Source organism: Necator americanus, chromosome IV, assembly GCF_031761385.1.
Source record: "Necator americanus strain Aroian chromosome IV, whole genome shotgun sequence".
Taxonomy (NCBI): domain Eukaryota; kingdom Metazoa; phylum Nematoda; class Chromadorea; order Rhabditida; family Ancylostomatidae; genus Necator; species Necator americanus.
The window spans coordinates 24,375,789-24,403,255 of NC_087374.1; the positions used below are offsets into that span (position 1 = coordinate 24,375,789).

Here is a 27,467-nt window from a genome sequence, read left to right on the forward strand (position 1 = left end):
AAAAAATGGGAAGATTTTGGAATAGTAGGATTGATTTGAGGGAAATCTCAAGATCTCTATGTCCTTTATTTTCTTTGTTTTGTTATACCGAGAGGATCGATTACCTCATTCCAACTTCTTTTCAGTCTCGAGAAGCAGCTCTTAGGCTGCCGCAGAGTTCGCAGCCGCGCGGACCTCGCCGCCCGCTCGGCCGGCTGTTTGATTTTTATTGGACGCGCGATTGCGGGCGCTGAATAACCATCAAGTGTAGACCCGCGCGGACGGCTCCGCTATGAACTCTGCGGGCAGCCTTAACTAGACAGAGAGTAATTGGGGAAAGCACGGGCTTGCAAAAAAGCTTGATCTTGTTACTAGTGCGATAGCCCTAGTGCGTGTTACCTAGGTTGCGATTTTTACGTTGGACTTCGCAACAGCAGATGTCTCGAATATGGTTATGAGTATTTTCTAGTTTTATAAGTCGTATCTAGCTTTTGTTAATACAGTCTGAGACAACTGTCGTATGGTAAAAAGAATGTTTTTTGGCTTGGGGCATTGGTCATCATAGACATCAGATTTATGACAGTACATTATCCCCCATAATGTTTTGTGCGGACCTAACAAATAGCGATCATGGAGGAAAAAAAATCAGCAGGAAGAATCAGGAGAAAAGGAAGGCATAATTTCTGATGGTTTTGCTCGAAGAGATGCACCTTCGAGGAGATAAAGACGCCATTCGTTATCTTAGCTCTCACTCAAAATATTGGCAGGATGCTAGTCTCCTTTCATGCCGTCTCGAGGTCGGAAATTTTCGACATTTAGTCCGCACCAGTAGTTAATTTGATTCAAAATGTAGTTCGTGAGAATGACAACGAAGTTGCAAAACTTCCATAAATTCAGGGGAGATCCAAAGGAACACCAGATGCATCTGTTTACCCAGCGAGACAACTCTTTCCACTAGTGGAAAGAACCCAGAACAAGTCAGAAATTTCTCCGAAAGGTGGTTTTGAGAAAGTATTCAGAAGGTGCCTTCTTCTCCTCCTGAACGTTATTCTCATACATTTCTACAGCATTTTTTCTAATGTTGGATTAGAAAACCTTTGAGTTTTGTGGTAATAAGTACCATACATCAAAGAGCACAGCTTTTGTGCTCTTTGATGAACATGGTCCGAGGAATGGTCGCTCACGTGACCTAGAGTTATGTGAGAATTGTCATGCTTTGGGGTTGAAACTCAAGAAGAACATTATGTTATATCACAGGCGGAAAAATTACGATAAAACGAACAAAAGTGCATACACATTATTTCCCATTTATAAATATGGGGTGAGTTTACTTTGAATAACTGTAACAATTATATGTAATACAGCAAGGTGCTCTCTTAAAGATTTTGTCCCTATGCAACGGATCATTTCCTCCTTTTGTTCAACCGACTTTTACAAACGGCTGCTCTAAATCAGATAGTCTCGTTGATCATCGAGTAGGAATCGTCGAATGTCATAAGCGTAGTGAACCAACTTCTTTTGTACCCACTGCATCACGGCTTCTCTCATCGTTTTCGCTTCTTTGTTCGTTTTTGAAATGTGATCCAGCAAACTTTTTTTATTTCTTTCGTTCATTACGGTGTCTGTGGAATGTTTTGTTTGTTTAGCAGTTAGTTTTCTCAACAGTAAGGATAACTGTTCAATCTAAAAAATATGCCTACCTTTTCGTGTCGGTGCAGATGTGTGAATCAGTGAGATGGTTCCGTTGGGTTCTGTTCGGATGACAGGCGTACACGAGCAACTATATTAGATATTATTAGAACTCAAGAAAAATATGACAAATAGAAAAGAAGGTGTTTTATGGATGTAGATCTGAATCTAACAAAGATGGAATCTATTGTTGGGTTCCATCATTCAGACCAACTCTAACTGTAGCATACTGCTTCGTTTTGGTCTTTTATAATTTTATTCGTTTCATAAAGGTTCATAGGCGTTTTCATATCTAAAGCCTCATTAGCTGACTTTTGCATTTTTACTGAGGTTTTCCTCCTACCTAACATTTCAATGCGCGCCTACTTCAGTGCCCGGCAAACTAACAAACATCCACTCCTTTCTTTTTCTATTTCATTTCTTTTCTGAATGTTAACCTCCTTCGCATCAGCAGAACTGTACTTCTTAGATTAGTAGGGTGTATCCTACCATATTTGGTCGTTTACTCTTCTACAGTTGCCTTTTAAAGGATCTATTCTAGTTTTTTTTTTCTTTTTTTTTTGCTCGAGAAGAAAGACATAGAGTAGTGTTTGGCTCCAGCATCGCTAGGCTTTTTCCCAATGACACTACATTTGTTGCGACCTCTTTGACAACATGATGTGTCCTCACTGTTTTGTGATTTGATATGTGTTTAATAAGTCACGCAACCCTCGAATATTTTCCCTCTAATTTTTGTCTCTTAAAGATAGCATATCATGGAACTTTCGATGTTAAGGCTTCTGAACGAATAAATGAGTAACGGCATAGTTCACGTATAAGTGTGATCAAACATAAAAATAACGGAAAAAACATGAATAAGACAAATTACTTGTTAGATCCCACAAGGAAATCGTCTAGTTTTCTGCGCAAAACCTACCTTTCATGTAGTGTTTCACTTAGCCTGTCTGCAAAACGAGCCTCAGCACATTCTGAAAAGCATCTTGGATCTTTTGTGCACTTAACGACATCAGCTCCGCACAGTCAGGCCCTTACGTCTGCAGTTTGGATCATGAATCGGATATGCAGTCGATGTTGAATGTGATATATTGCCGCAATCATGCTCTGGCCTACAATTCGTGGAATGAGGTAAACAGTAAAACTTGCTACAGTTTTATAAGATCTCTCGGACTTGTTAGTTTAGTGCTACAACAGTTTGATGTCATGTATGATGCTTTAGCCGTGCAGCGGTGCGCACGTATCCTTGTTTTTAGCTAACTTATCGCTCTGTACTCACACTAGGCACAATACGCAGCGACTCCAAAGTGAATGTAGACACTCACAAAAAGTCACACACAGAACGCAGCGGTGGTCTTCTTATTTCTCGACCTCCTGATCTACTGTCCTCACGAGGTCCCGACACGGTCATGTCGAATGAGCCGTTTGGCTGCGATGTTGCCGAAACATAGTCCACTAAGCTCGGACTGTTCGGATCTGAAAAGGAAATCGCAAAAAATTAATTGTGTTGTAGTTGCTGTATTTGAAAGTGAAGGGTGTAGAGGCAGCGTATCACTGAGCTGACGGTGTTGGTATCTCACCACGAATAGAGGTGCGGTAGAGATGTAGGGATGTAGCTTGCGAATTTGAGTGTTATTACGTTCAATTCCGTACAGGAATTCAGAAGAACGTGTGACATGGTGTCTTGGTTGCACACCGTGTCTCCTACGATACAACTTGTTAAGCCACAGAACCAGACAGTTCTCAAAGTCCACAATACAACTTGTACAACTCAGGTAAGCCACGGAAACATCCCAACCTTCAGAAACGTAAACGCGTTGCCGAATGTGATCGTTGTACTATTCGTAACAAATTGCCGGCGGGGACCGGCGCAACCAAGGCTCTTTCTGGATGCGGAGGCGGAGGCGTAATACTAATTCATTTACAAGAAGTTGAAAAATCAAATCGTGTAAAAGAAATAGTTCCAATAAGTCGGGAAATTGCGAGGAAAACATACACGAATTCTGCAACGAATTATCAGAACTTTTGGCAAAAAGGTGCAGAGATATGATATGGTAGTGATCAAGCCCTAACTCGGAACATTCGACTTTCGATGACCCCCAGTATAAAAATATGTATTGATTTCTGACGAGCTGTGAGTTGTTGATTGATTTAGATTAGTCGCTTGACTTTATTGGATTAACCGGCTGTCAGTGCTTATGACCGTGATGTAAGAGGAGTCCAGGAGGTTCCTTTTTGGAACTGCACGTTACCGCAGTATGCTCGCGTATATCTGATACAGTAATAAAGAAATCAAAGATACATCTTCCCTTCGGTTTTTTTTTAAAGGAATGGATTACTCCAGTTCTGTTATAAACAGAGCAATACCTTGTGATTCTCCAACTCTTCTGGAGAATATGCCTCTTTAAAGAAGAAAGTGAGTTTGTTCAAGTTTACTTTCAAGATTTCTAATCCAGGGTGAAAGTTATTTTATTGATCTGTGGTCCTCGGACACCGACAGTATTGATTTAGCCATTCGGCGAAAGGGATCTTAGCATTCTGCTCCGAAACAGAGCCTTTCCGATTAATCTTTCTATTCTTGTCGGTCATTTCTCTGAATAGCAGTTTTCTATTGTATTATATGAAAGTCAAGCAGGTGCTACGATTAATCATCGATACATATCTAAATCTGTACCTATGCCCATGCCAATATGACTTGGGACAGTCGTTACGGTGCTTCGCCTACAGTCAAAACACATCGAGATTAAGACTGCCACTGAATTATAATAGTTCAAGACTTCCACCACTCTTTGGGTTCTCGGATAAGGAAAAAGGATAAAGTGTCTGGCGTTGGTCAACCCGTTTCATGCACGAATGAATTCACCTCAATTCAGAGTCGTCTGAGGTTTCTTTGTTGGTTTGTTGGTATGTCTAACCTATAGAATGGCTTGAGCGAAATAGCCGATGCATTAAGTCAGTGTTTTTATTTTCCTAGACACGGGCAATTTATCCACCCCGTAGGGATGAAAGGTTTGATTGGCTCTGTGGCGACTTTGAACCATCGATCGATCGCGCAGTCACAGCGGAATCTCTTGCCGACTTCGCTACACGCACACTTAGATTACGTGCACAAGTAAAATCAAACGTTCTGATAATAACGGGCAAACTGCGCCTATCCGTTTTATTTAAGCTTTTATAATTTGAAGGACTTTTGTTTTCCTGAGGACCCATAAAACAATTCACATCAGATATGTTGTGATGTGCTCAGTTACACATGGTAAGCAAAACCCCTTTCTAGAATACAAGCACTACCATAACGTTTCTGCCTTTACTGGCCTTTTCATTACAAATGAGATTTTTCCGTGGCGTAGAGGTGGTTCCCACATAAATTTGTGCTTGACGTAAGATTTACGTGGTAACTTATCGAATATCTTATGCACTACGGAAACTTTACTGTGAGCAATTAATGTGATACTGCTCGGTATAGTTGCATATTCAATTCTTACTTTGAATTCGTTCCAAAGTATTCTTTTTTGGAAAATAATCTTCTAACTTACCATTTATTACGCGAGCCGTCGACCCTGATACACTCGGCACAGATACCATTGAACGCGAACACGAAGAGCAGATGGGAGATTCCTGTCCCAATTCATGAACACAACTTGGAGATGTGGACCTGTTGAACGAGAGTAGAAGTCAGCAAATGAGCTCGAAACTGCACCTATGAGGTGTTAAGTTCCGAATGACTTAATTATTCATTTAAACATTTCTGACGGGAAGGATTACTGTAATAGACACCATTCTGAAGAATCGAGACCAGGAATAAGTGTATAAGAAGTAAACGGCACTGTGTGCATCAAACCATTTGAGATCAACCTACTTCAATTCAGCCTTCAACTTCAATTCAGAATTCCCTGAAGTTTAAGAACGCGTCTGCAGTTTGCAGTACCGTGACTTGCGGGGCTAGCCGACTCATCCGAGCAGCGTTTTTATCCTTTCGGACGAGTCTGGCGTCAATTTACTAAATCTATATTTCTGGATGAAAAAAGTTGCCTACAGCCTGCGCCATCTTCCAAAGTATCTGCGGGCAAAGTTGCTCCAAAACGTTTCACAAAGGACCAAACTAATATAATGCAAGACGTTTCACAAAGGACTAAACTAATATAATGATATATGATAGATAACACAGTAAACTCGTTAACGTTATTAACTCGCACGCGAGACGCAGATACTAAGCTTTCAGAACATTTTAAAAACTGCGCCGAAGATTCCACTTGTTTTTTTTTTCTTGACAGTAGTGTGCTCAATAACTCGCAGCTGCTAAGCGCATGCCACAACAAAACAAAACAGTTGAACATTCCCGAAAAATGGTACAAAAACTTGATACAGTACCACTAGATTTCTGAATGGGGTGGTGTTGAAGACAATGGTTATTGTAGGATTTTATTAGCTGGAAGCGCATGGAAGAATATTCTATCGAGTGAGTACCACATCATACAATTCTACTTCCAACTAGTTACAGGATGTAAAAAGTGTCAAAGGGGAAATATAAAAGGATAAAGGATAAAGCGTCTCGCGTTAATCGATCCGCTTGGAATGTGCCACCACATTTATTTCGACACAGAATCGTTTGAGGTTTACGAACATGTAACGTAGCTTATACACTGACTTGCAGTAGCTAGTCGATGTGTCCAGTCAGTGCTTTTATCCTAATGTAAATGTCCGGCACCAATTTATCGGTCTCGGAGGGATGAAAGGCTTGGTTGGCGTTACGAATGTAAATAAAGTCGCTTCAGAACTAAATGAAGGCTGCTGCTTCTGGCGAACGCAGTTGAAACGGTGCGATGTAGGGCGATGCAAACGAGGTGAAACCACCGTTGGCTCTACATTCCGAACCGCGTTAGCCAATTAGTGCAGCCGCAACCGCTAGTTCCACTGCACCATTCCAAGCCAAGCTACTCACGCACATGCACCAGGCCGTTTTAGCCTGTCTATAGAGCACACGTGGACTGTACAGAAGAATGTCTTCTGAAATAATCTCGGATTTCCCCTTTTTCTAAAGTCCTTCATAATAAAGCTGTTGACGATTCTTACTCTTTTACTCTAATCAATGACTAACCTTGATCCAGCTATGATGCTCGTACCAGCCACAAGTGACGTAGCCGACGCTGTGGAGCATGAGCAGCACAACCTGCGATAATCAGGGTGCTTGAGAACTATGTAGAGCTGACTTCATTGAAAACTAACGTAACTATTTGGTAGTTGTGAATGGAGTGCTTTATACTACGAGTTAGTGAATAATGTTGAAATGACATGATAGAAAAATGCAATGAGTTTTACCTTAGGTGGTTGACGAAATGAGAGAAGATGCGGATGGAATGCATCTCTGTATTTCATTCAATAAGTAAACCCATTTCCTTAGCTTCGTCGCGTCGTTTCGCTCTATGATGGGAGCTAGGAAAGCACGCAAAGAGTCAAAGAAGAGGTTTTGCGTCAAGCAACTCCAAGTAATTCCCGCACTCCTTTTGCTGCACCAGTTCCCGTATTGCCCTAAGCTTTACCATTTCTAGCCACGTGATGAACCAAACGCATGAAGGCGGCTCGTCTTCTTCATGCGTCGCGCACTCATTTGCAGATAACCTTTGTTCTGCGACAAAGAGTTTGCACAGTCAATTCAAAATTATCTGAATCCGTGTTGAATTGCGCAAGTAGTTGTACTGGAGGTAGGACCCTCGCTAGCTCCAAGGGCATAGTGGAGATGAGCAAGGATCCCATTGCACCACTTTGACCGCGACTGCTTACGTGATTATACCAAATCTCAGATCGTTTAAACTCGAATGTAAGCGAACCCAAGAACCCGTTGTTTTTATTCCAGTTCGATAGGATGATAGAGATAAGAACACAAAGAGTCTCGCTTGTCTTCTGTCTGCACGTCATACGCGTCTTTTATTGCGTGTTGATCGGAAACGTTTCAATGCTGAAGCACTCCGGCAAACTAGTGACTGTGTGAGAATTGAGATGAAGGAACGAAGGTGGGATAGACGGAACCGAATCGAAATGAAGGTGAGAAACTGATATAGACGGAACCGACATCAATCTACATCAATTTTCCGATAGGACGCCTTTCTCGGTTAAGAAGAAAGCGATCCTATCAACGGAACTGGCCACCGTCTACTCAATTGGAACCTAACATATTTGCCTTGATCACCCTTTTTGGTTCTTGCAGCGTACGTTGATGGCACCGATGATTTCACTCAAACGTTGAAACGATGATGAGGTTCATCTGTACATATAAGTCGACCAGGCGATTACAGTTGCGTGACATGTGCTCCAGTGGATATCACCACTCTCATGGCACCTCGGCTTGTTCATCAATTCTCCATCCTTGCATTCGCACTGATTTCGACAACACCCATCTGATGGCTGGATATCTTAGACATCAGTATATTGAACTCGTCTTACACGGTGCCCCTCTTGTCGTTTTCAGCTGTTTCCGTAGATGCATCAGCGCTCACGACCAAAGGTCTACATCCTTCGCCATTCCGCAGTGGCGCATCTAAAGATCGTTGAGCCAAATTTCTCCACCGATTTCTTGCAGACGTTCCTCTCAATCTGCCATCTTCTTTTCTCAGTATCAGCACTACAGATAATTTTATCTACGGAACTCGGGCCGGTCTCTGATGCGTGTTTTCTGTAGTGCAGCAAACGGCACTCAGAAGCATCGTAGAAGTCTACACAGGGCAGTTTGTTAGAGTTCACTTGACAGTAGTTCCCCAAAATGTTCCTTTCATGCAATTGCCCTTCAAGTTATGGGCCTTAGAAATGGGCATCTTACTGCAGTACATGTGAATGCTCCGTCATATAACTACAAAGTTCATAAGTGTTCGCAGCGCATACATAAATAGCATACTGGTTGCAAGCAGCACAAAGCTGTACTGATTTAGCACATGCAGGATCACCTCATACACCTGCAAGAAAAGTACATGGGAAAGCTTACACTGGACCGCGTCTTGACGTGCAGTATTTTTCAGTCGGATATTCGAGAATCTAGATGTATGTGGGACGTCAGATTCGACTCTGACCATTCTCCTCTGCTTTAAGAACAATCGTTTTCATAAGGCGAACAAGGGAGTTCCTCAATTTGATATGACAGGTCTGAAGGACGAAGAATGCACAACAAATTTAGGCTACTGCACTGATGATTTCAACCAGAAAAGCGTTTGAGAAAGAAGTCAACTGCAACGAGGTCGCAAAAATTAATGGACTACAAGAGCGAAGGACCTTGAAAAGAGACACGAAAGAACAAGAAGTAAAGGAAACCTTATGTTTTATCTTCGCCAGTCCCCAACATTGCTAATAGGGTGGCTCTCGGTGAAGCAACTCTACCAATTTGGTTGGATCACTTCAACACCTAGCTTAATCTGCAAGCGCCATCAGCTCCTGAACTCGAAGACGTTCATAAACTAAAATATGCGATTAGCGACTCGGAGATTTTGGTCTCTAACCAAAAGTGGGGAACGGAAGGCCTGTTTGAGAAGATGGAAATGGCGAAGAAATTCTGAAATCTCTTCCTCCAAGATGGAAACATACCCTGTTTCACAGGTCCTGCCTTTGAGCTAAGAATTGCAATCGGAAAGATTGAAAAGAGAAGATATCCCCGAACTTTCTATTGTGAATATGTAAAACATGTGGTGACGTGGAAAGCAGTCATCCTAACTCGCGACTGAATGAACCTTATAATCTTCATGCGTGTTTGTCTTTTTCTTTGTTTCATATAATCTTCATATTCGACCGAATTATCTGTAAAGAATCACAAAACTGCGCCTTATGGGTAATTAGTGTTAATATTAGTGATGAAGAACCCCAATAACCTCGGAGGGCAGTGAGGTCTCAGGTGAAGTACAGAAATCGAAAAAGGTACAGGTGCAAAAGTATTGTTTTACTATACTTGTTTTACTATGCAAACATAGACGTAATACTCGCAATCAGAACCGTAAGTGCACGTAGTCTTCTGCATGTGATGTAGCAGAACAGTTTGCTAAGATGGTTTTTGTGATTGAAAAGCGTAAAGGATGTATAAGTAAGGGCATGTTATGTTACCTCTCAGCAGTTCCTGATCTCTTCATTTTGATACAACCTGAAAACCACATATAATGTACTTTATTTCCACCTCAAAACCACAGGAATATAATTCCACCTGAACATTCACATATAGGATTCGCTGTACTCACTCCCGAACAACTAGAGGATCGACACGACCGGCTTAAAAACAAAGCAGATAGAAGCGCATTACAAAATTTTGTTTCGAGCTCACCATCCAGAATCATGAGTCTGGTCACTTGGCTTGTTGATTCTGGTTGTTTTCAGCCCCAGAAAATTCTCCAGATCTTGCAACTCTCGCGCAGCTTCTCTTTCCCGGCTAACGCTTGAACTACTGGAACCGCGGGATTTCTGTAAACATCTGCGTTAATTCCACAGAATGAACTCAGCCACAGAACCAGATACCGTTGTGGCTCCACTGCTTGACGTAGTAGAGCCGTGTCGAGGACAAACTGGTCGCTTCCTTTCTTGGGTAACCCATCGCACAACTGAAGGAGTACTGCTGCTTCGTCTCGTTGTAGTACTAGTGCTGCTGGAGCGGCAGTTAGTGCAGCAGGAACGAGTGCTAGCGTAACTCTGTGTACTTCGTTCTGGAGTATATGGTTTACGACGAGTGACGTATGAAGATGACGAACGTCTTCTTGTGCCAGTGTCATAAACGTCACTGTCTACCTCCAACGTTTCTGAGAAGGAGGTGCACGATCTGGTCGTAGGCGGCGCTGAAACAATGTTTTATATTGCTTAGAGGTAATGATCAAGAGAAATGGAGCAGGAAGCCTCCCTACAGATAGTAAAGGTCATTCCACAATGCATGTAAGGACTTTTTCAGTCTCTTTAGGTTAGAGGATTGGAGCGATAGTGAGGTGAAAGCGACTAAAACTTGGTGCAGTTGCGTAAGCGGCTGCGCTCAAAGTGCTTGCTTACGCACTTGCGCCGGGCTTCAAATAGTTTTAGATGGAATATAGAGTCCAAATGTGTAAGCCGCCTAACCATTTTAGGCACCGCATGTCAAAAGTTCATGATATCAGAGATGTTTGCAGAATCGTCGTAAGTGTTGGAATACTCTGACATCGACTGAGGATGACCACAATCCTCGCATTGCCCAGTCAATTATTCCTTCACCAGACATCGAAATCTTCAGAATGTCTGTATCCGTCCTCACTTATCGACGTTCCGTTTCATAACCGAAACAACTGAAGAATAATGCACTGATGAGAAAGTGGACTACAGATCTCAGTAGGATTATCGGCCATATGCCAGGATACTCCAGTCGATGTAGTTTCTTGGTTAAGTCATTGTCAAAGTTGGGAGTATAAGGCTTTTTGATGCACCTGGGTCAAGTAGTGACACCGTTTGCGGCGCAGATGTAGCAATGCATTGGCGTGAATAAATGGAACAAATACATTTTGGTCGGATGGATACTCCCTATAGGCAGTTTCTGGGAAATTTACCCAATGATGAAATACTTCTACCAGTAGGTATTTTGCAACTGTTATGGTACAAACTCTATTCACAAATCCAGAAATTTGAGACATCACAAACAATTAGACCTACCACTGCGAAAACACGTAATTAGAAGACTTGTGCCCGCAAACAACGAAGACAAGTATCGTGTAAAAGCAGTAGAACCTTCTGCCAATTTGTTGTTAATTTGCTTAAACCAGTGACGACGATGTTCGACGATGCCGTCAGACACTTTATTCGCAACGAGAAAAATGTCCGACGATGTTGGGGGACAGCATCATAAAATTACTTCGTGAGTAGTTATCAAATGTTTAATGGTATAATATTAACAAGTAAGCTCGCTTATAACTAAAGCTGATCTAATCGATGGAGATGTTATTTGGTTACTGTTTTATTCATACTTCTATACATAAAATACGAATACAACACAACAACACAACCTACGAAATAGGACAAGTTTTGTTGCTCGTTTGAAGCAATGCAAGCAGATGAAGATTTGACAGACACTGGACTAAGTTCTGAACTTCATGGAATAGGTTTTGGCATCATGACATCCATGCCGATCAGCCAGCTTACGGTAGCAGCTTCGGCATTGTTTTTTTTTTATTGCTCCCGATGTCCAGTAGTCGCGAAGCTTCGGCAACAAGGCAATTTCCATGTTCAGAAAGATGTCTATGAAGCGTCTGAGCTCGTCGACGGTAGTCTCAGGAAGAGGCGAAAGTAATCGATAGGGATTTCACAGCCCTCGACTATGAGCTATGTGGGGGCCGCATTCCATGCCGAAAGTAAACTTGTCGTGGCTGACAGCATCTTCAGCGCACGTTTCTTCTTCGTCGTCGTCACTCTCATTATAATCATCATCGTTTTCAGATGAGTCTGATCTCACAGGCACAATCAAGTCTCAAACAGCAGCTTCGTCATTGCCGAAGGATTCTTCGTCATTTTCATTTTCATTTAACTCCTATTCACTTCGTCGTTAGAGGCATTCATTATTGGGTGGAAATTGAGTGCTGATCTTGAGATCTTCCTGCTATTTGCAGTTATCGAACTCTGGGGTCTTCAATAACGTCAAGAGAGAGTTCTGCACTTTCTCCGTGACACTTGCGAACTACGTTGTGGCTTTTTTCTACTGGTGAGGAGATCTCAATGTCGAAAAGCTCTTCGGACGACCACTCTTGCACAGCCGTTTGCGGAAGAGGTTCAACTGTGACCGCACGATCAACGGTTCGCCAACCGACCCCTTCATCCCACTGAGGTCTATGGATTCAGACTTGCTTGGGACGATAAAAACACTGATTCCACACATCAGCTCTCCCTGCAAATCAATGTACGGTCCATCGATTGTTGGAAACTACCGACTCCTAGTCCAAGCAAAGCATTTCATCCATGCGGGTCGATAAATCGGTCCCAGACTTGTCTGGAAAGCTATAAACACTAACTTGATACTTCGGTTAGCCCCGGAAGTTTTGATAGACTAGACTGTATAGGCTAGACGGGCTTCAATCGTCAAACATTCCGTATTAGAGTCGCACAAGAAGGCGCATTCCGTAAGGAATGATCAATGCTGCGCGCTTAATCGTTCCTCTTGTTCAAAAAAAGTGCGTGAGAAATGGCCTTGTTCATCGAATTTTTCCCAGAAACACCTAACAGCGTGCCACATAAGCGAGCACAGGAGTACGTGCTGCGTCTGCCAGCGAGCGTACGCCTGTGCTCACAGATGTGGCACGTTGTCTTGGAATTCGGTGTGTCAGGGCCATTTTCTTCTTTGTATCCATAACAATAGGGGAATTGGAATTCAAGAGTAATTGCTGTTGTATCCGTGATCTAACCTCCTACCATGAATCTGCTCTGGTCAGGGAATCTGCGAAAAAAGCTAGAAATGAGTTTGTAGATTTCGTGCTCCAGCATGGTTCTACTCACCTTTTCCTAATCGTTGCAAAAAAAACGACGTAGAAGATGCCTTCTTACGACGACCTCAGTTGCGAAGGGCCACTCTTGTGCACGCGCCGCATCCACGTGTGAGCAGTCGAAGACCACTGACGCCTTCTAACCAGCCAGTTCAAGTGAGACCAATAAGTAGGCTGCTGAGGGGACCGGAACGTATACATAGAAGGACGGTTTAACGTACCTCATAGGAACTAAAGCGGTTCTCGCGCCGTTTCCTACGACGATTAAGGAGAGGTGAGTGGAAACAACCCCAGATCTCACAATCTACAACCCCATCTATCATTTCCTGCAGATTTTCTCAACGCGCCAGATTTGTGGTATGATGCCTCTAAGGTATGACAGTCACTGCTGATTGAACTCAAAGAAAGTGTTCAGAGAAAGTGTTCAGAGAAAGTGCTCAGAGAAAGTGTTCAGCGCAAACGTTGTAAGACTGCACCCTTGTTACTGGCTACTATATTTTCTTCTCTAGTTTTTCTTCGTTGTTCGCAGGATATGTATCTGATTTTTTCATCTTTTGTTTATCTCTACTTTTTTAGGCCATTTGCCAATGCCGTCCTAAAAGAAGAACTTTTGACGTTGTACTATCATTCAAAATCGTTAGCTGCTAAATGTGTTGTTGTCCAATAAGAAATGATTGCTTCCGTTCTATTAAATTATCTCATAACAGACATCCGCACCTGAACTCACGCGAATCGACTCACAATTTTTGCATGGTTTGTAGAGATCCTAAATTTAAATTTGAACGAAGGCAACAGATACTATCTGGCACATCGTTTCACCTTTCCCTCTTTGTCTCCGTAGATGGCTCGACATCCGCTTGAAAAATTTCCTTCGTCAGACAGCCTCGAATAATAGCAGAGGTCTGAAAGCTTTCCGTTGCCTATCCATTTCGTTTCTCGTGCGCTTCGAAATAATGTAAGCTTTACTCACGCGTGGACTGCTTTGGGTGAGCTTTCCCTCCGCCTCGTCCACCTATAGTTGCTACGCACACGTTGCGAAACGAATCGCAGCACACCGAACCTAAATCCCTCGCAAGGCAGATTTTTCAAAATCATTACTTGAAACGTTTTAATAAAGCGTACTTGGTAAATGACTCCTCAAGTAAACAACAGAGTAATAGGGCTGAAACGATGGTAAAGTCCAATCCGCCAGTATAGTCGGATAACGGCGAAGACGTTCCAAATATTGGTACTCTGCCTAAAATTCCGGAAAAATTTTATGGAATTAGAGCATCAGGGCTGCATTGTCATGGCAAGGAAACCATAATTGATTTCCATTTATATATAATAAAGGTTTCCTTCGAAAACTAACACGTGCTTAAGCCCCATATCAAATTATTTGAAATCTCAGGAGAAAAAAGGTTTTGAAGGCAACACTTTTACCTTACTACATTTTTTATTCAGCTTTTATTCCCTTCTCCTGATTCACTACTGACTCTGCAATTTACGACAGAAAAAAACCTGTCTGAGAAAATTTCAAAGGTAAATACGCTCTGTTTCTTTGTTTGTGCATGTGTATTGACTTATTTGATTCAATCCTCGGACGTGGAAGCGATAATGGTGCCGTCTATTCTACTCGTCGACTAGACAGTTGCCATTGTCCTACATGCGCTGCACTGGATAACACCATTTTCCTAGCAACATCGGGTTGTTGTTCAAATCCCATCTTCGCATTTGCGTCGATTCCAACAATGACCACTTGCGGGCTGGGTACTTTAGACATCAACGCATTGAGCTCGTCATAGAAGACTTCCTTGTTGCTGTCCTCAGCCTTTTCCGTAACATCTAGTAATGTCTTAAATCACTGCTCAGGATTTGGTCTCTTAAAAATCCTCGCAAGGTGAGCGTTGTTTAGGTTTTCATTGAGCATGCAACAGAGAAAACTAAGAGGATTTCCTTGGGGGCAACATACCATGAGAAAGTGTGTGTTGCTATCTGTTCACGAATAGGCATGGTCGGGTCAGTACGACATGATGCTCGGAACAGAACCTGCGCTTGGATGAGGCTCAGCTGAGGAGCGTAGCGTATTGGGAGAGGAGATCCGTACTAGCATCCCATCAGCATGGTTGCAGTTCGCGACGGTCCCACCTCGATCTCAACCGCTAGTTGCACCGTGTTGTTTCAAGCTCAGTCGCATACGCTTGCGAGCTTACGCAGCTGCACCGAGCTTCATGTAGTTCTGACTATTCAGCAACTCCCTCGCACCCAATCTCCTCTCGAGACACGTAACAACGCGTAAAGCATATGCAAGGAGACATACGCGCGACTTCTACGAGCGCGTCCACAGTCAGTTCTGGGTAGCCGATGTTGCCCGGCCCTTTCGCTGATAGACGAGGCGCATACGCCTATTCTCGCAGAAGTGACTTGTTATTAGATGCTCCGTAGGAGAATTCGGACTGTTTTTGAGTTTCTTAGCTAGTGGTTTTGTCGATGTAGGTAGCCCTTCAGGTTTTTCATCCCTTCTTATATTTCGATGAATGTTCAGATACTTATTCTAGCCATAATTTTCGTTCATCATCACGACTTCCCCCATAGCATCTACCTCGTTCGGAGAACCTGAATCCGGTCATGTAAAGATTGAAGATAAAACTATTGGTGAAGCGGATAGTACACACCACAGATTCTATGGTTTTTTCGAAAGATTGCACCAAATTACTTAGCTAGGGAGGGGGAAATTGGTGGGGATGTTCAATATTGGCATGGGAGGAGATTGAAGTTGGCTATGCATGTGCTTACGGAGACACTTTCCTTTAATTTGAACACTTTGACGCCACTGTTTAACTCGCGATCGGTTCGTTACCTTTTGAGGCAAAAACTACTAATTTCATATATACACATTTTGTATTTATATACTATTATATTATATTTCTTCTTCAAATCCTGTCTTTTTCCGTTTTTCCACAAGTCAAGCAGTTACTTATGATATGTTCCATCTGCCTGTTTTCACAGAAATCGTTGAACATCTCTGGGATTTGATACCCATTTTACACACCAGCTGCTGGCTCCCTCTAGTTATCGTCACCAGTTTACGCCTATAAGATCTCCAGCCCTCATTGTTCTTTTTTATATCAATTAATTTCGGCTCCTTTTTGTGTTAACGGTTTAATTCATTTGGTCATTAAAAAATTGCTTCAACGCAAGTCAGACTGCGTGAGCGCAAAAAAATGGCCCAACAGTGTTATGTTTGCGAGCCGAATCAAAAGTGTTTCTATCATGAGCAGGGGCTCGCCGCGGCAGGCGACGCACACCTGCTCTTTGCACACTTTTTGATGCGCTGGTTTTCAAGTTCGCGCGGCTATTCAAAGACCTCAGATTGACTGACTTCGTCTAACTTCTCGCAAGTCAACTGGCAGTGTTTTATTTGCAGCTTTTGTGACTAGTTTTCGATAGATTTGTGACTTGGCAAAATGACGCCAGAAACTCGTGCTGTAGAAAAATGTGGATCATCTTCGTGTCCTTTGTCGCTCCTCTATTTTTCATCATACGGATTCTAAGGCATCAATAAAACTGCATAAGAAAACCGCTTATGAGGTTATGCACAAGGAGCGCGATAGTTTTCTGCAGATGTGAGCGTATAGCTACGGATTTAGGGAAAGAAGTTAGTAGAGGTATTGTGTGATCGTTAGCAGCTATCCATCGATCGAGGGCAGAGTTGAAGGCAGCGTATCACGAATTTGACGTAGCATGGAAACGTGGTAGGAATACAAAGTTTAGAATGTAGATCACGAGTATGCTCAAATTTCCCTAATCGTCTTGAAAAAAAACGGCGTAAAAACCGCCTCAATTCCTATCTGGTACGTTTGAACGTGCCCTTTGTACATGCTCCGGTCCTTTCATCAGCCTCTTCGTTGTTTTACTTAAACATGCTAGTGGGGAACCTCATCGATCTTCTACCGCTCGCACGTCGATGCGGCGCGTGCACCAAGAGGATGCGTCCCAAATTACCTCCTAGGAACGACGGACGGTTAAGGGAAATTGAGCGAGACATTCTTAGTCTACATCTATGCTCTATATTTTCCATCAGGTTTCCACACTACGTCAATTTCACGCAGCAGAATCTTCGCGTCAAATGAGTGCAGCGAGCGGACTTTGTTTGAAAGAAACGGTTTATCGAAATTTTGGCCTTTCCTATGGCTTAAGCAATACACAGCTATATGCAGACTTCACTCGGACTGCAGCGATGAATGGAAGTAGCGAGGGTGCCACCTCAATCCAGAGCGCTTGCTTCAGCGTGCCGGATCGAGCGCAACCCGCTTACGCGACTGCATCGAGCTTTGCATCGTTCTATTCCAATTGTACTATACCGTCGACAAAGGCCACTCACCACAAAAAGTCTTGAAAATCGTCTTGGATATGCCCGCAGATAATCTGAAATCAGACCTAAATTACGTACAAATTGACAATTACGATGTGTTACTGAAGTAGAATAATGTTACTCACAGACGTGACGAATGGCGTTTTCTGAGGTTCTGCCTTCACAACTGGGGTGGACGGTCTTCGCGTAATTGATTCCTGCATTGTAATGGCCATGTCGATAAGACGTAGAAGGGAACGGTGCAGGTGGTGCGGAAGGAACGCGTCTGTACAGACAACAAATTGGTGGCATAGCCTTCCGTTTGTTGGAAGATGGAAGACCACAAGAGAACCAACCTTCGCGGTGGCTCGGGAAACCTCCCGCAACAATTGTGAAATGGAGGATAACGAGGTGCTGGATGAAAATGAGGAAGGGAAGGGCGAGATGAATATGAGGTAACACGAGATGGTGATAATGGGAATTCGTAAATCACCGGTGGCTTATTGACGTAGTGGGAAGCAAACGAGGGATGTCGTACCGGACGAGTTGTTCGGATGGACGCACGACCATGAGGAGGACAGTAGCCTGGAGGATGTGGACATGTACAGCGAGGGTCGACTGAAATTGCTAGCTACTGGTCTCTATATTTATTTATTTTCCCTATTTTTCTGCTCTTTTTCAATTATTTTATTTCCAAGATAGGAAATCAGAAGCAACAACTCCGTAGCCTATGTCATTTCTTTTAACTAACTACAGAGCGACATATCAATTGTAAATAATGGTGCACGCGGACGATTTTTTCCTTTTGGAAGGAATTTTTCATTCGAAAACATAAAATGAAGCCAGTCTGAGTTCGTAGTTGACGAACGGAACGCTCCCCCTTATACGTGACCACCTGAGCCATTCACATAGTTTTGCTCCTCTCATTGTTCTCAGATAAAAAACACCATAATCGCCCTTGCAATCTTCTTGAAACTCGGCGCAGCGCGACGCAACGCAAGAACTCACATGCAACTACTTCAACTCAACGGCAACCCGCAGTGCAACGAAAGGAAGTCGCGCGCGACAAAAACGTGCAAACAGGCGCCATTTCCAAAAAACCCCCATTCCCTTTTCTAATTTTTTTTTTTTTCTTTAAAGCAGCGCGGGGGACAAAAAGGGGACTGTGAGAACTTGAAGAGTGATTGCGACCCGTCCCCTTCAAATCACAAATCGCAGTTCCTACATAGATTCGACACAAGATACAATACCACTTCCCATAGTGAATGTTGGAGAGCGTTCAGTTCTGGCGAAAGCATTAGTCTTCTCACTCGGTTAATTAATTTGAAAAAGCAGCACCTAAACTTACCGTTGTTGTTTGTGCGCTGTGAGTAAGGAACGCTATTGCGTGAACGAGAGCCTTGAGCTGAACCAAGTGAACGGCTTCGTCTGCAAAGACCTTCTCTGAGCATATGGCACGAAGAAGGTGCTCACACTGACAGAAGACTTACCGCTGACATGAATCGGCCATTCAGTAAAAGACCATCTGCAAAATGGTATAACCTATACATCACCCACCTGTATAACTAATCACGTTTCGAGCGTAAACATATTTTGCAAGCGATATGCTTAGGATGTTTTTAGTGTGCATTTCTTTCTGCTAGCATTAAGTCGTTCTCGAAAACGTCATGTACCTTCCAACGAACTTATGGCAGCGCTTACGCATGCAATAAATTACAGCCAACTCTATATTTCGTTCCATGTTGCATGTTCCTTAAACGCAGCATTAACACCTGTTGTGCACGAATGTTCTTCTTAAAGAAGAAAGTGTCTGGCGTTAATCAATCCGCTTGGGATTCCTGGGCCCTCACGTACACTTCAATTCAGAATCGTTTGAGGTTTACGAACGTGTAACGGCCTATACAATGACTTGAGGTGGCTACCAGATGTATCAAGTCAGTATTTCTATCCTCCCAGACAAGTTTGGTACCAATTTATCGACCCTAGAGGGATGAGGGCTTTGGTGAGCACTAGTTCGGATTCGAACTTCCGATCAATCGTGCAAGAACCTCTACCCGCTACACTGCACTCGCTCCAACATTCCTATTAGCATCAAATCCGAGAAGGTATAGTAAGGCCAAAACGACATGAAGCACGTACGCAATTGCATACGCGGCTTCTCTCGAGGCGCTTCGGTGGAGCGGGAAGGAGCGTGGTGAAATCCTTGCTTTCGCCACCTATCGCTGCAGTTTGCGACGGTCCCACCTCTGTTCCAACTGCTGCCTCCACCGCGCCGTTTCGTACGCAAATGCACCGCAACTACACTCGTGATTCGTGACTCGTGACCAGAGCTACTAACTGTATGTCGGAAGTGCGAAAGATCGACCTTCCTTGAATCGTAGCATAGAGATTGTAGCTTATCGATAGTTAAATTGAAGCAAGAGCCAAGATTCTTGACAAACTTTATTACGGCTAACGTTTCGGCGTCGTCGCCTTCGTCTGAGAGTGGAAAGTCAGGTCATTTTGATATATCTTCTCAAATGCCTCATCCAGAACAAGTCATCATTCCCTAAGATGCTACATACAAAATCGAAATCAAAAGAGTCCAAATCGTTGTGCTTATCTAGGTGGCCGTGTTGCCGTGATATTAGCGGAACCCCGCGTGATAATATCGCTCCGCCAATACTAATTAGGATGCGACCCGCATATGATCCCGTAGATCAAAACCCGCAAAAGTGTTGATACAGAGCCAGCTCGTTAGTCACAGCTATGCACTCTTCCTTTCTATTAATCTTTGGACTTTTAGCGTTAATCCAAAACGCCTTCAAAGTCCTGCGAGCCACAATTTCGGGTTCGTACGATAGGATCGCGGCAGCTGTGCAGAAAGGACATTTTCTGCGATGGGTTCCGAGAGGGGTCGCTGCGTTTGAATGTTTCATCCCATCTAGATGTCCCCTAATACGAACACAAAGAGGTCGCCCTGTTTCGCCAATTTATTGTTCGCCGCATGTTTTGCACAAAATCAAAGAAACTACATCAGAGACCATGCAGTCGCCTGCCTTACCTAATATTACACAGTTTGGAGTCAGGCAAATGCGATTGTACATTCAGTTTCGGACTAACTGCTTCCTGAGATTTGTGCGAGGTATTTTCACAACTCTCACTTGGTCGTCGGGGACACACCTAACCAGACTGGCTCTTATCGCCTTACTCAAGTTGTCGGTTATGAAAGATAAGAAGATATTGATCTTTTCCGAGTCATTGACTGTGGCGTAATCTCGCTGCGCAATAAGACCTGGCTTCCGAGGTACATCACATACAATCGGTACATCAATATAACCATTAGAAGTTGCGATCCGCTGCGCTAGGTTAAACGCATCACTCCGCTCTTGTTTTCCAAAGTTGAGTGGAAAGACAGTGAACTAATATGTTTTTACTACTGGACCCTACTATATGCTGTCTTTAAAGGAAAATTTAGGAGATGCACGTCAGAATCCTCGTAGATCACTATATCATTGGGTTTGTGAATGAGTCGTGAGCGTTTTCTTCAATGTGCTACACATACACACACACAAATATGAAATATTTCCGAAATGTTATATGCAAATGCATTGTCCAAAATAGAGCAACCCATTATGGAACGAAAACCTCTCCTGTACTGTCGTTACATTGATGGCTGTTGCATTATATGTCCCACTCAAGACGAGATGGACACTTTGTAATTCGTAACATGTAAGGGGACACTTGTTTCGAGCAAAGAAAATTGCCAACGGTGAATGGAAGACACGATGGTTTCGAAAACCCAGTAGTAAAAACGACATAAGGCATGTACACAATTGCGTACGTGGCTTCTCTCGAGGCGCTTCGCTGGAGCGTAGCGGGTAGGAGAGTGGTGAAACCCTTACTGGCACCACCCATCGCTACAGTTTGCGACGGCCTTAACTCGATTCCAACTGCTGCCTCTAGCGCGCCGTTTCGAGCGCATACGCAAATGCACCGCAACTACACTCGTGATTTATGTCGTTTTGACTCTACTATACCACGAATCGTACGTGAGAGAATCCACAGCAAAAGCTAGGGATGGGGTTGTAGATTGCGGAATCAGTGGTGGTTCCACCCTCTCGCTTTCTCTAATCGTAATCTCTAAGAAAACGGAGTGGAGGACGCCGTTTTGTACGACGATTTCAAACAGTTACCACCGTTACACATGCGCGCCTCGTCTACGAGCGAGCGGTCGAAGGTTGAGGATATCTTCACACCAGGCTATTGTAGTAAAATCAAAGAAAAAGCTGCTGAGGGGAACGGAATACTTACACAAAAAGGGCGTTTTAACATACCTTATCGGAACTAAAGCGCTTCCCACGCAATTTTTTCTTACGACGATTAGAGAGAGATTAACGGAAATACCTTGGGTCCCGCAGTCTGCATCCCTATCTCTAGCTTTTCTAGAGGGTTCCTCAACCACGTTAGATTCGTGCTATGCTACCTTCAGGCGCAGTAACACTTATGTCCACAATTACTGAATTACAATTAGTGATTTACTTCTACCGAGTTCTCCAGCAACCAGTGCTATTCGGTATGGCGCTCCAAGGCTAAATTGTGCTCAGTCGCGAACTAGTGACTACTTTCAACATAGTGGATTGCCTCATCACTCCTTTCTCGAGCATTGTTCGAACATTGTTTTGTGCGCACTCTTACACATTTTCAGGAGTTTTAAATATAAGCTGTGATTTCCAGATACTTGTTCACAACTTGGCTCCTTCAACTGTATTGTGTAAGGATGGTGCTTGATATGGATTTGTTTCGTGAAGAAAAGGGTGAGCAGTTGTTACGTATTGGGGATTTCTACGTGTTCTAAACGCATTTGTTTTGTAGTTGCTATCGCTGTTACAGTAAATACAAAGAATGAACAATTCTAATAAATAATAGCAAGTGAAATTCAAGGTGGTAACCCTGAAATGATTCGCGCTTCGCAGCGGCATCGTTATCAAGATTCTACGTTAGTCGACAAGGTAATCGAAATTGACCAAGCATGGAGGAAAGGTATTTTTCTAAGTTTGCGGTCATCCCTATCGTATTCATTCTGTCACTGTTTTCTCTTTTTTTTAATTCTTTCTTTTGTATCATTGCAGCTCGTTTTCTTCTGGATGTTTTAAACCGTCAGAAAAATGTGTTGAGTAAAGCGATTGGTGAAAAGATGAAGGTGAATGGCTTTTGATTTCTTCTGTGAAAGTAGTTCTTTAGCTTTGTTTTCTCAGAAAAAAGAGAATCAAGGTGCAGATGACAATGTCGACAACACCATAGTATCGAAATTGGAGTCCCTAAAAGTAGAAGATCTAAATGTAAGAATCTTTTTTTCAATGCTAAAAATCTAATATGTGTGAATGCAAGTAATTTTCAGGGTTTGACTGTAACACAAATAAAGAAATTACGGGTTCTTCTAGACGACAAGATCTCCGAGACGAAGGTATGGATTTCAGAATATAAGGTGTAGTGGTAGAAGAACATCCTTTGTAGGTATCAATGGATAATTTGGAAGTGGAGCGACATCAAAACCTCGTGCAAATTGGAAATATTGTCCATGACAGCGTTCCGGTTTCAGACGATGAGGCGAATAACCGAGTAGAGCGTACTTATGGTGATATCACTATCAAAAAGAAGTACTCACACGTAGGCGCTACTTTTTCACAACAGTTTTGCTGGATGTTTTTCTTTGCTCACGTAGAACTTCAGGTAGATCTTGTTGTAATGATTGATGGCTTCGATGGAGACCGTGGGACAGCAGTGGCCGGCGGTAGAGGTTATTTTCTCAAAGGACCACTTGTATTTCTCGAACAAGCGGTGGTCCAGTTGGCGCTGCAGAAGTGAGTGTCCCCTACCATTTTCTTTGTACATGCCTTTTAGTACCTTTTTCCTACAATTAATGTTTTTTCCTGCATGTGTGTGTTTATTTCTCTAATATAACACCTAGTCACAATTAGCAAGTCTGTTTAATAAAATGTCTTTCGGGTAAGAATCCACCAAGTCTAAGGAATTTTTTACTTTTTGGAAATTTCGGCTGTACTCATCAATAGCGCAGTCGAATGTGTGGAGCAGAAACCTTCTGAGCAAATTTAAACGGTTCCTTGTAATTACCGCTTTTTATTCCCTTTCTATCAGCTACATCGTTTACTTTTTTGTGTAAACCTTAGAACTACAAATGATCATAGCGTGCAACATTTACATTAATGATGGGAGATGATCCCCTCGAAAGCGACACCCTCTTTCCGTTCAGTTCTCCGCAAAACTACGGAATTATGAGAAATTAGGGGGCAGGCAATAGACAACAGTGGGACCTGTCGGGTTCTATGCAAATTCCTATTCCTAGTGCCTGCTTTGTTTTACTTTAGTTATCTACTGGCAGTCTTGGCAAATAAACGAAGGAATGAATGAAATGGACTTTGCAGTTTATGTTCTTGTTCTTTTAAAATTGGTTTCCAGCCGTTGCTATTTTAGACTGGGAGAGAAAGGTTTCACTCCACTTTATACCCCATTCTTCATGCGTAAGGAAGTGATGCAGGAGGTAGCTCAACTGAGCCAATTCGATGAAGAGTTGTACAAAGTGAGCTACATTTTATCCTGTGTAAATTACTCATCAACAATGTTCTTGTTTTGGACCAGATGCATATACCAATTACTTCAGGTGAGCGGAAAAGGATCTGAAGTTGCAGGGGATAGCTCTGTCGATGAAAAATATCTGATTGCTACGTCTGAGCAACCTATAGCAGCTTTTCACAGGAACGAGTGGCTCAAGGTTGGTTTTTCAGTGGACGATTCTGGCATTTCACATCTTATTTCTGTGACCTATTTTCAAAATGTAGGAATCGGATCTGCCTATAAAATACGCTGGAATATCAACCTGTTTCCGGCAAGAAGTGGGTAGCCATGGAAGAGATACTAGAGGGATTTTCCGGTAGGATTCTGGAGTTTTTCTATTTTATTTCGTTCTTCCGTCGAAACTTGGCTTTTTTGATGATTGATTGTCGGGCTTTATAGCTGATCTTTTTATATCCATATATTTTGTATTTTTAGTTTAGTTCTTTTTCTTTTTGTTTTTGTATTTTTGAGATTAAAAGAGGTCATCCTAAGCTTTACTTTTTAGAGTGCACCAATTTGAGAAAGTTGAGCAATTTGTTATCTGCTCGCCGAACGATAATGAATCGTGGCGGATGTTCGACGAGGTTACTTCGAAATATTTCTTGTTCACTGATTTGTGTATTAACTTGATACGTAATTCTTCTTTGGAATTCCTGGAAACAAGTTAAAGCCCGGAAATATTAGAGTGCGCTTTCTGAAGCATATGTATGGCGGCAGAGAAATGTTGTTTAATCGTTTGCCCGTTTTTTCTTCTCATTATGGGTGGAAAATACGGGCTGCTATGAAGTACTTGCTTGGTGGTTGTAATTTTGCGCTAGAGGATGGGAAATCAGAACCTTTGCTCACCAATGTTTTTAGCTTGAGACAAACGATATTGAGCAGATAATGTTGCAACGCCAAAGAAGTTACTTAATGAACGCCCACCCTCATCGTCATCCCTTCCAAACTTCACCCACAGATTGTTTGAAAGATGTCTGCCAGGGTTCAGTCAGCTTACTCAACTTCGAATTCAAGTCGAATTTCGAAGTTCCGACTCCAGAAAAATTTACGTCTCGCAACTTGTTGAAGTGAACCTCAATATACAAGATGAAAACCATCTACGTGGTTGATGTATTCACAGCCTTATGGGTGGACAAGCTAAGAGTTCAACCGGATACTTAGGGACTGGGCTTCATCGACGTCCCTCGTGACTCGCTAGAACTGCTTGAGGGACGATAATGAGAAATAAGTAAACAAATAGAAGCGACCCTTGGGCTTGTGTGCTTAGTGAGGAAGTCCTAATTAAGCAAATAATCAATTCTTAGTTATTCTAATCATATTTTGTTTCATTTTTTCTTTAGATGATGGGCAATGCTGAGAATTATTGCCAGTTGCTGGGTATTCCCTATCAAATCGTGTGTATTGTTTCCGGTGAACTGAACAACGCTGCTTCTAAGAAGTAATTCAGTTTTCATACATATGACTGCTTAATTGCAATATGTCTCTTATTCTTCGGTTTAGACTTGATCTCGAAGCGTGGTTCCCGGGCTCAGGAGCTTTCCGAGAACTAGTGTCATGTTCGAATTGTCTAGACTATCAGGCTCGGAGATTAAGGGTCCGATATGGAATGACAAAAAAGATGGACGGAGAAGTTCGTGCCTTAAATTCTTGCCGTAATTTCGAATGAATTGTTTTATTCTGACCCCACATCATAAGAGTATGAAAAATAGATTTTACTTTCAGTTCTCTGTGTTTTCATACTTTGGTTGTTGATCAGTTTCACATCATTTATATTGTTAAGGTTCCATTCGTGCATATGTTGAACGCAACAATGTGCGCGACGACTAGAGTTCTTTGTGCTTTGTTGGAAAACTACCAGACTGAAGAAGGAATCGTTGTACCTGAGGTGATTTTGAGTCTTCAGTCAAAATTGTTAGATATTTACCAATTTCAATGTGAGTTTTGCCACAACAGCTACAAAAACCAAGTCTTTCATCCCGTCGGGGTCGATAAAGTGGTACTAAACTAGTCTAGAAGGGTGAAAACATTGACTTTATGCACTGCTGGAACGCACAAGTCTTTATATTCTCTGGATCGAAGTTGAACGCATTGGTGTACTTCAAAAAGATTGATCAACGCCTTTATCTCTTTATTCTTGTACTACCTCTCGAATGTAAACAATGCTGCTTCCAAGAAGTGTTTGATTGCAGTAATCAGTAAGAATCTCATTCATCAACTACAGTTCGAGGGCTTGTAGCTGACAGAATCAGAATCAGAGACGTTTAGCAATTGTGCAGAATGTCTTCGAAATTGAAAAAAAAAGCAATATCTTTAACCTAATTCCCTTTCGAGTAAAGGTGTTCCATAAACACTCCGGACGAATTTCACGTAGTTACTGAAGGGAGCCTATGATACGGATGTTGAATGTGGCTGGCATGGATTCATAACATCTCAGACGAAGATGGAGGAGATTCACTCAAATACATTATGAAGCATACTGAAGTCCAAGTGAATGTATTTCTGAGTATCTAATAGAAATTAGTGTCTAATAACCGTTAAAAAGTTTATATTCTATCTAGTCTATCTTTAAAGACTTAAGTTTCAGAAATATAGCTTTCTTAGGTTCTTCATCCATTCATGCCTGAAAGGTACCGTAAGTTTATCCCATTTGTCAAACCTGCTCCAATCGACGAGGATTCAAAAAAGAAGCCAGGGAAGTAGAAAAGCTTGTACACGTAAGAAATTTTGTTGTTCTTCAGTGACATTCAGAACGATTGAATTATGTTTGTGTCGTTATGCACCGCTTGTTCACTATCCTAAATGTTCATTCCTCTTGAGGTAATGATTTATCTTAATAATATGTTGTTGTTTTCCTCTTCTATCTTTCCGGTGTCGCTTGGGCTTTGTTATGTTGTTGGATAATACTTCTCGAATAAACGTATTCATATAAGCAGTGTCTAATTTAGCATTTTGCGTAGTAGTGGTACAGTTCGTTTGACTGTTGATGGTTTATGCAGGGATTGGCAGGTTTCATGTTTCTTTTGGTTTGTAGCGCAAAAAAAAGGAAGCCTTATATGCTCAGGTCAAATTCCGTGTTTGCGTCCGAAGAACATACGGTAGGTATCTCTGCTGCAGGGATTAGTACACAAATAGCTCTAGAATTAGCTTTTAAGGCTTCATAGACCGGTCCGCCGCAAAGACAGCGCGATCGTTAGCGAAAAAAGGTCTAGAAGTTCAAGTATTCATAGCAGCGAATACAATTAATTAATATTTATGTCTATGTTTATAACGTTTCTCTGATGCGACCTCTAGATTCCAAGTAGTATAGAACTGCAAATGTGGTCAGTCGAAAGTCTTGCTTTGAAGCGTTCCATTGATCCCTGAACCTAATATTAAAAAGTCCTCAAACTCTGGAAATTAACAGTAAA

The 27,467-nt window shown here is 42.4% G+C and overlaps 2 protein-coding genes across 3 annotated transcripts; one reads left to right on the plus strand and one right to left on the minus strand.

Annotated features, from left to right (window-relative positions):
* Positions 1-1,382: 1,382 nt before the first annotated feature.
* RB195_002544 (uncharacterized protein) lies at positions 1,383-18,955 on the minus strand (the record flags this gene model as incomplete). 2 transcript variants are annotated; one of them, XM_064199852.1, is made up of 21 exons in its annotated part: positions 1,383-1,425; positions 1,493-1,601; positions 1,680-1,759; positions 2,585-2,636; positions 2,701-2,774; positions 2,988-3,138; positions 5,199-5,317; positions 6,761-6,832; positions 9,742-9,778; positions 9,839-9,903; positions 9,956-10,092; positions 10,147-10,460; positions 13,854-13,878; positions 13,932-14,014; positions 14,083-14,172; positions 14,235-14,349; positions 17,476-17,519; positions 17,592-17,731; positions 17,802-18,063; positions 18,794-18,873; positions 18,936-18,955. In XM_064199852.1, the coding sequence occupies 21 exons, from the start codon at positions 18,953-18,955 to the stop codon at positions 1,383-1,385; spliced, it is 2,112 nt and encodes a 703-aa protein (XP_064055733.1). The 2 variants fall into 2 exon arrangements, with proteins under 2 accessions (XP_064055733.1, XP_064055734.1); XM_064199853.1 differs by having other exon boundaries at positions 13,830-13,878.
* Positions 18,956-22,204: 3,249 nt separating this feature from the next.
* RB195_002545 (uncharacterized protein) lies at positions 22,205-26,760 on the plus strand (the record flags this gene model as incomplete). Its single annotated transcript, XM_064199854.1, has 15 exons — positions 22,205-22,241; positions 22,369-22,467; positions 22,557-22,627; positions 22,683-22,766; positions 22,826-22,891; positions 22,942-23,094; positions 23,158-23,288; positions 23,920-24,025; positions 24,107-24,217; positions 24,285-24,376; positions 24,566-24,644; positions 25,401-25,498; positions 25,561-25,690; positions 25,841-25,945; positions 26,662-26,760. 15 exons carry the CDS (start codon positions 22,205-22,207, stop codon positions 26,758-26,760), a joined length of 1,461 nt encoding a protein of 486 aa, XP_064055735.1.
* Positions 26,761-27,467: the final 707 nt, after the last annotated feature.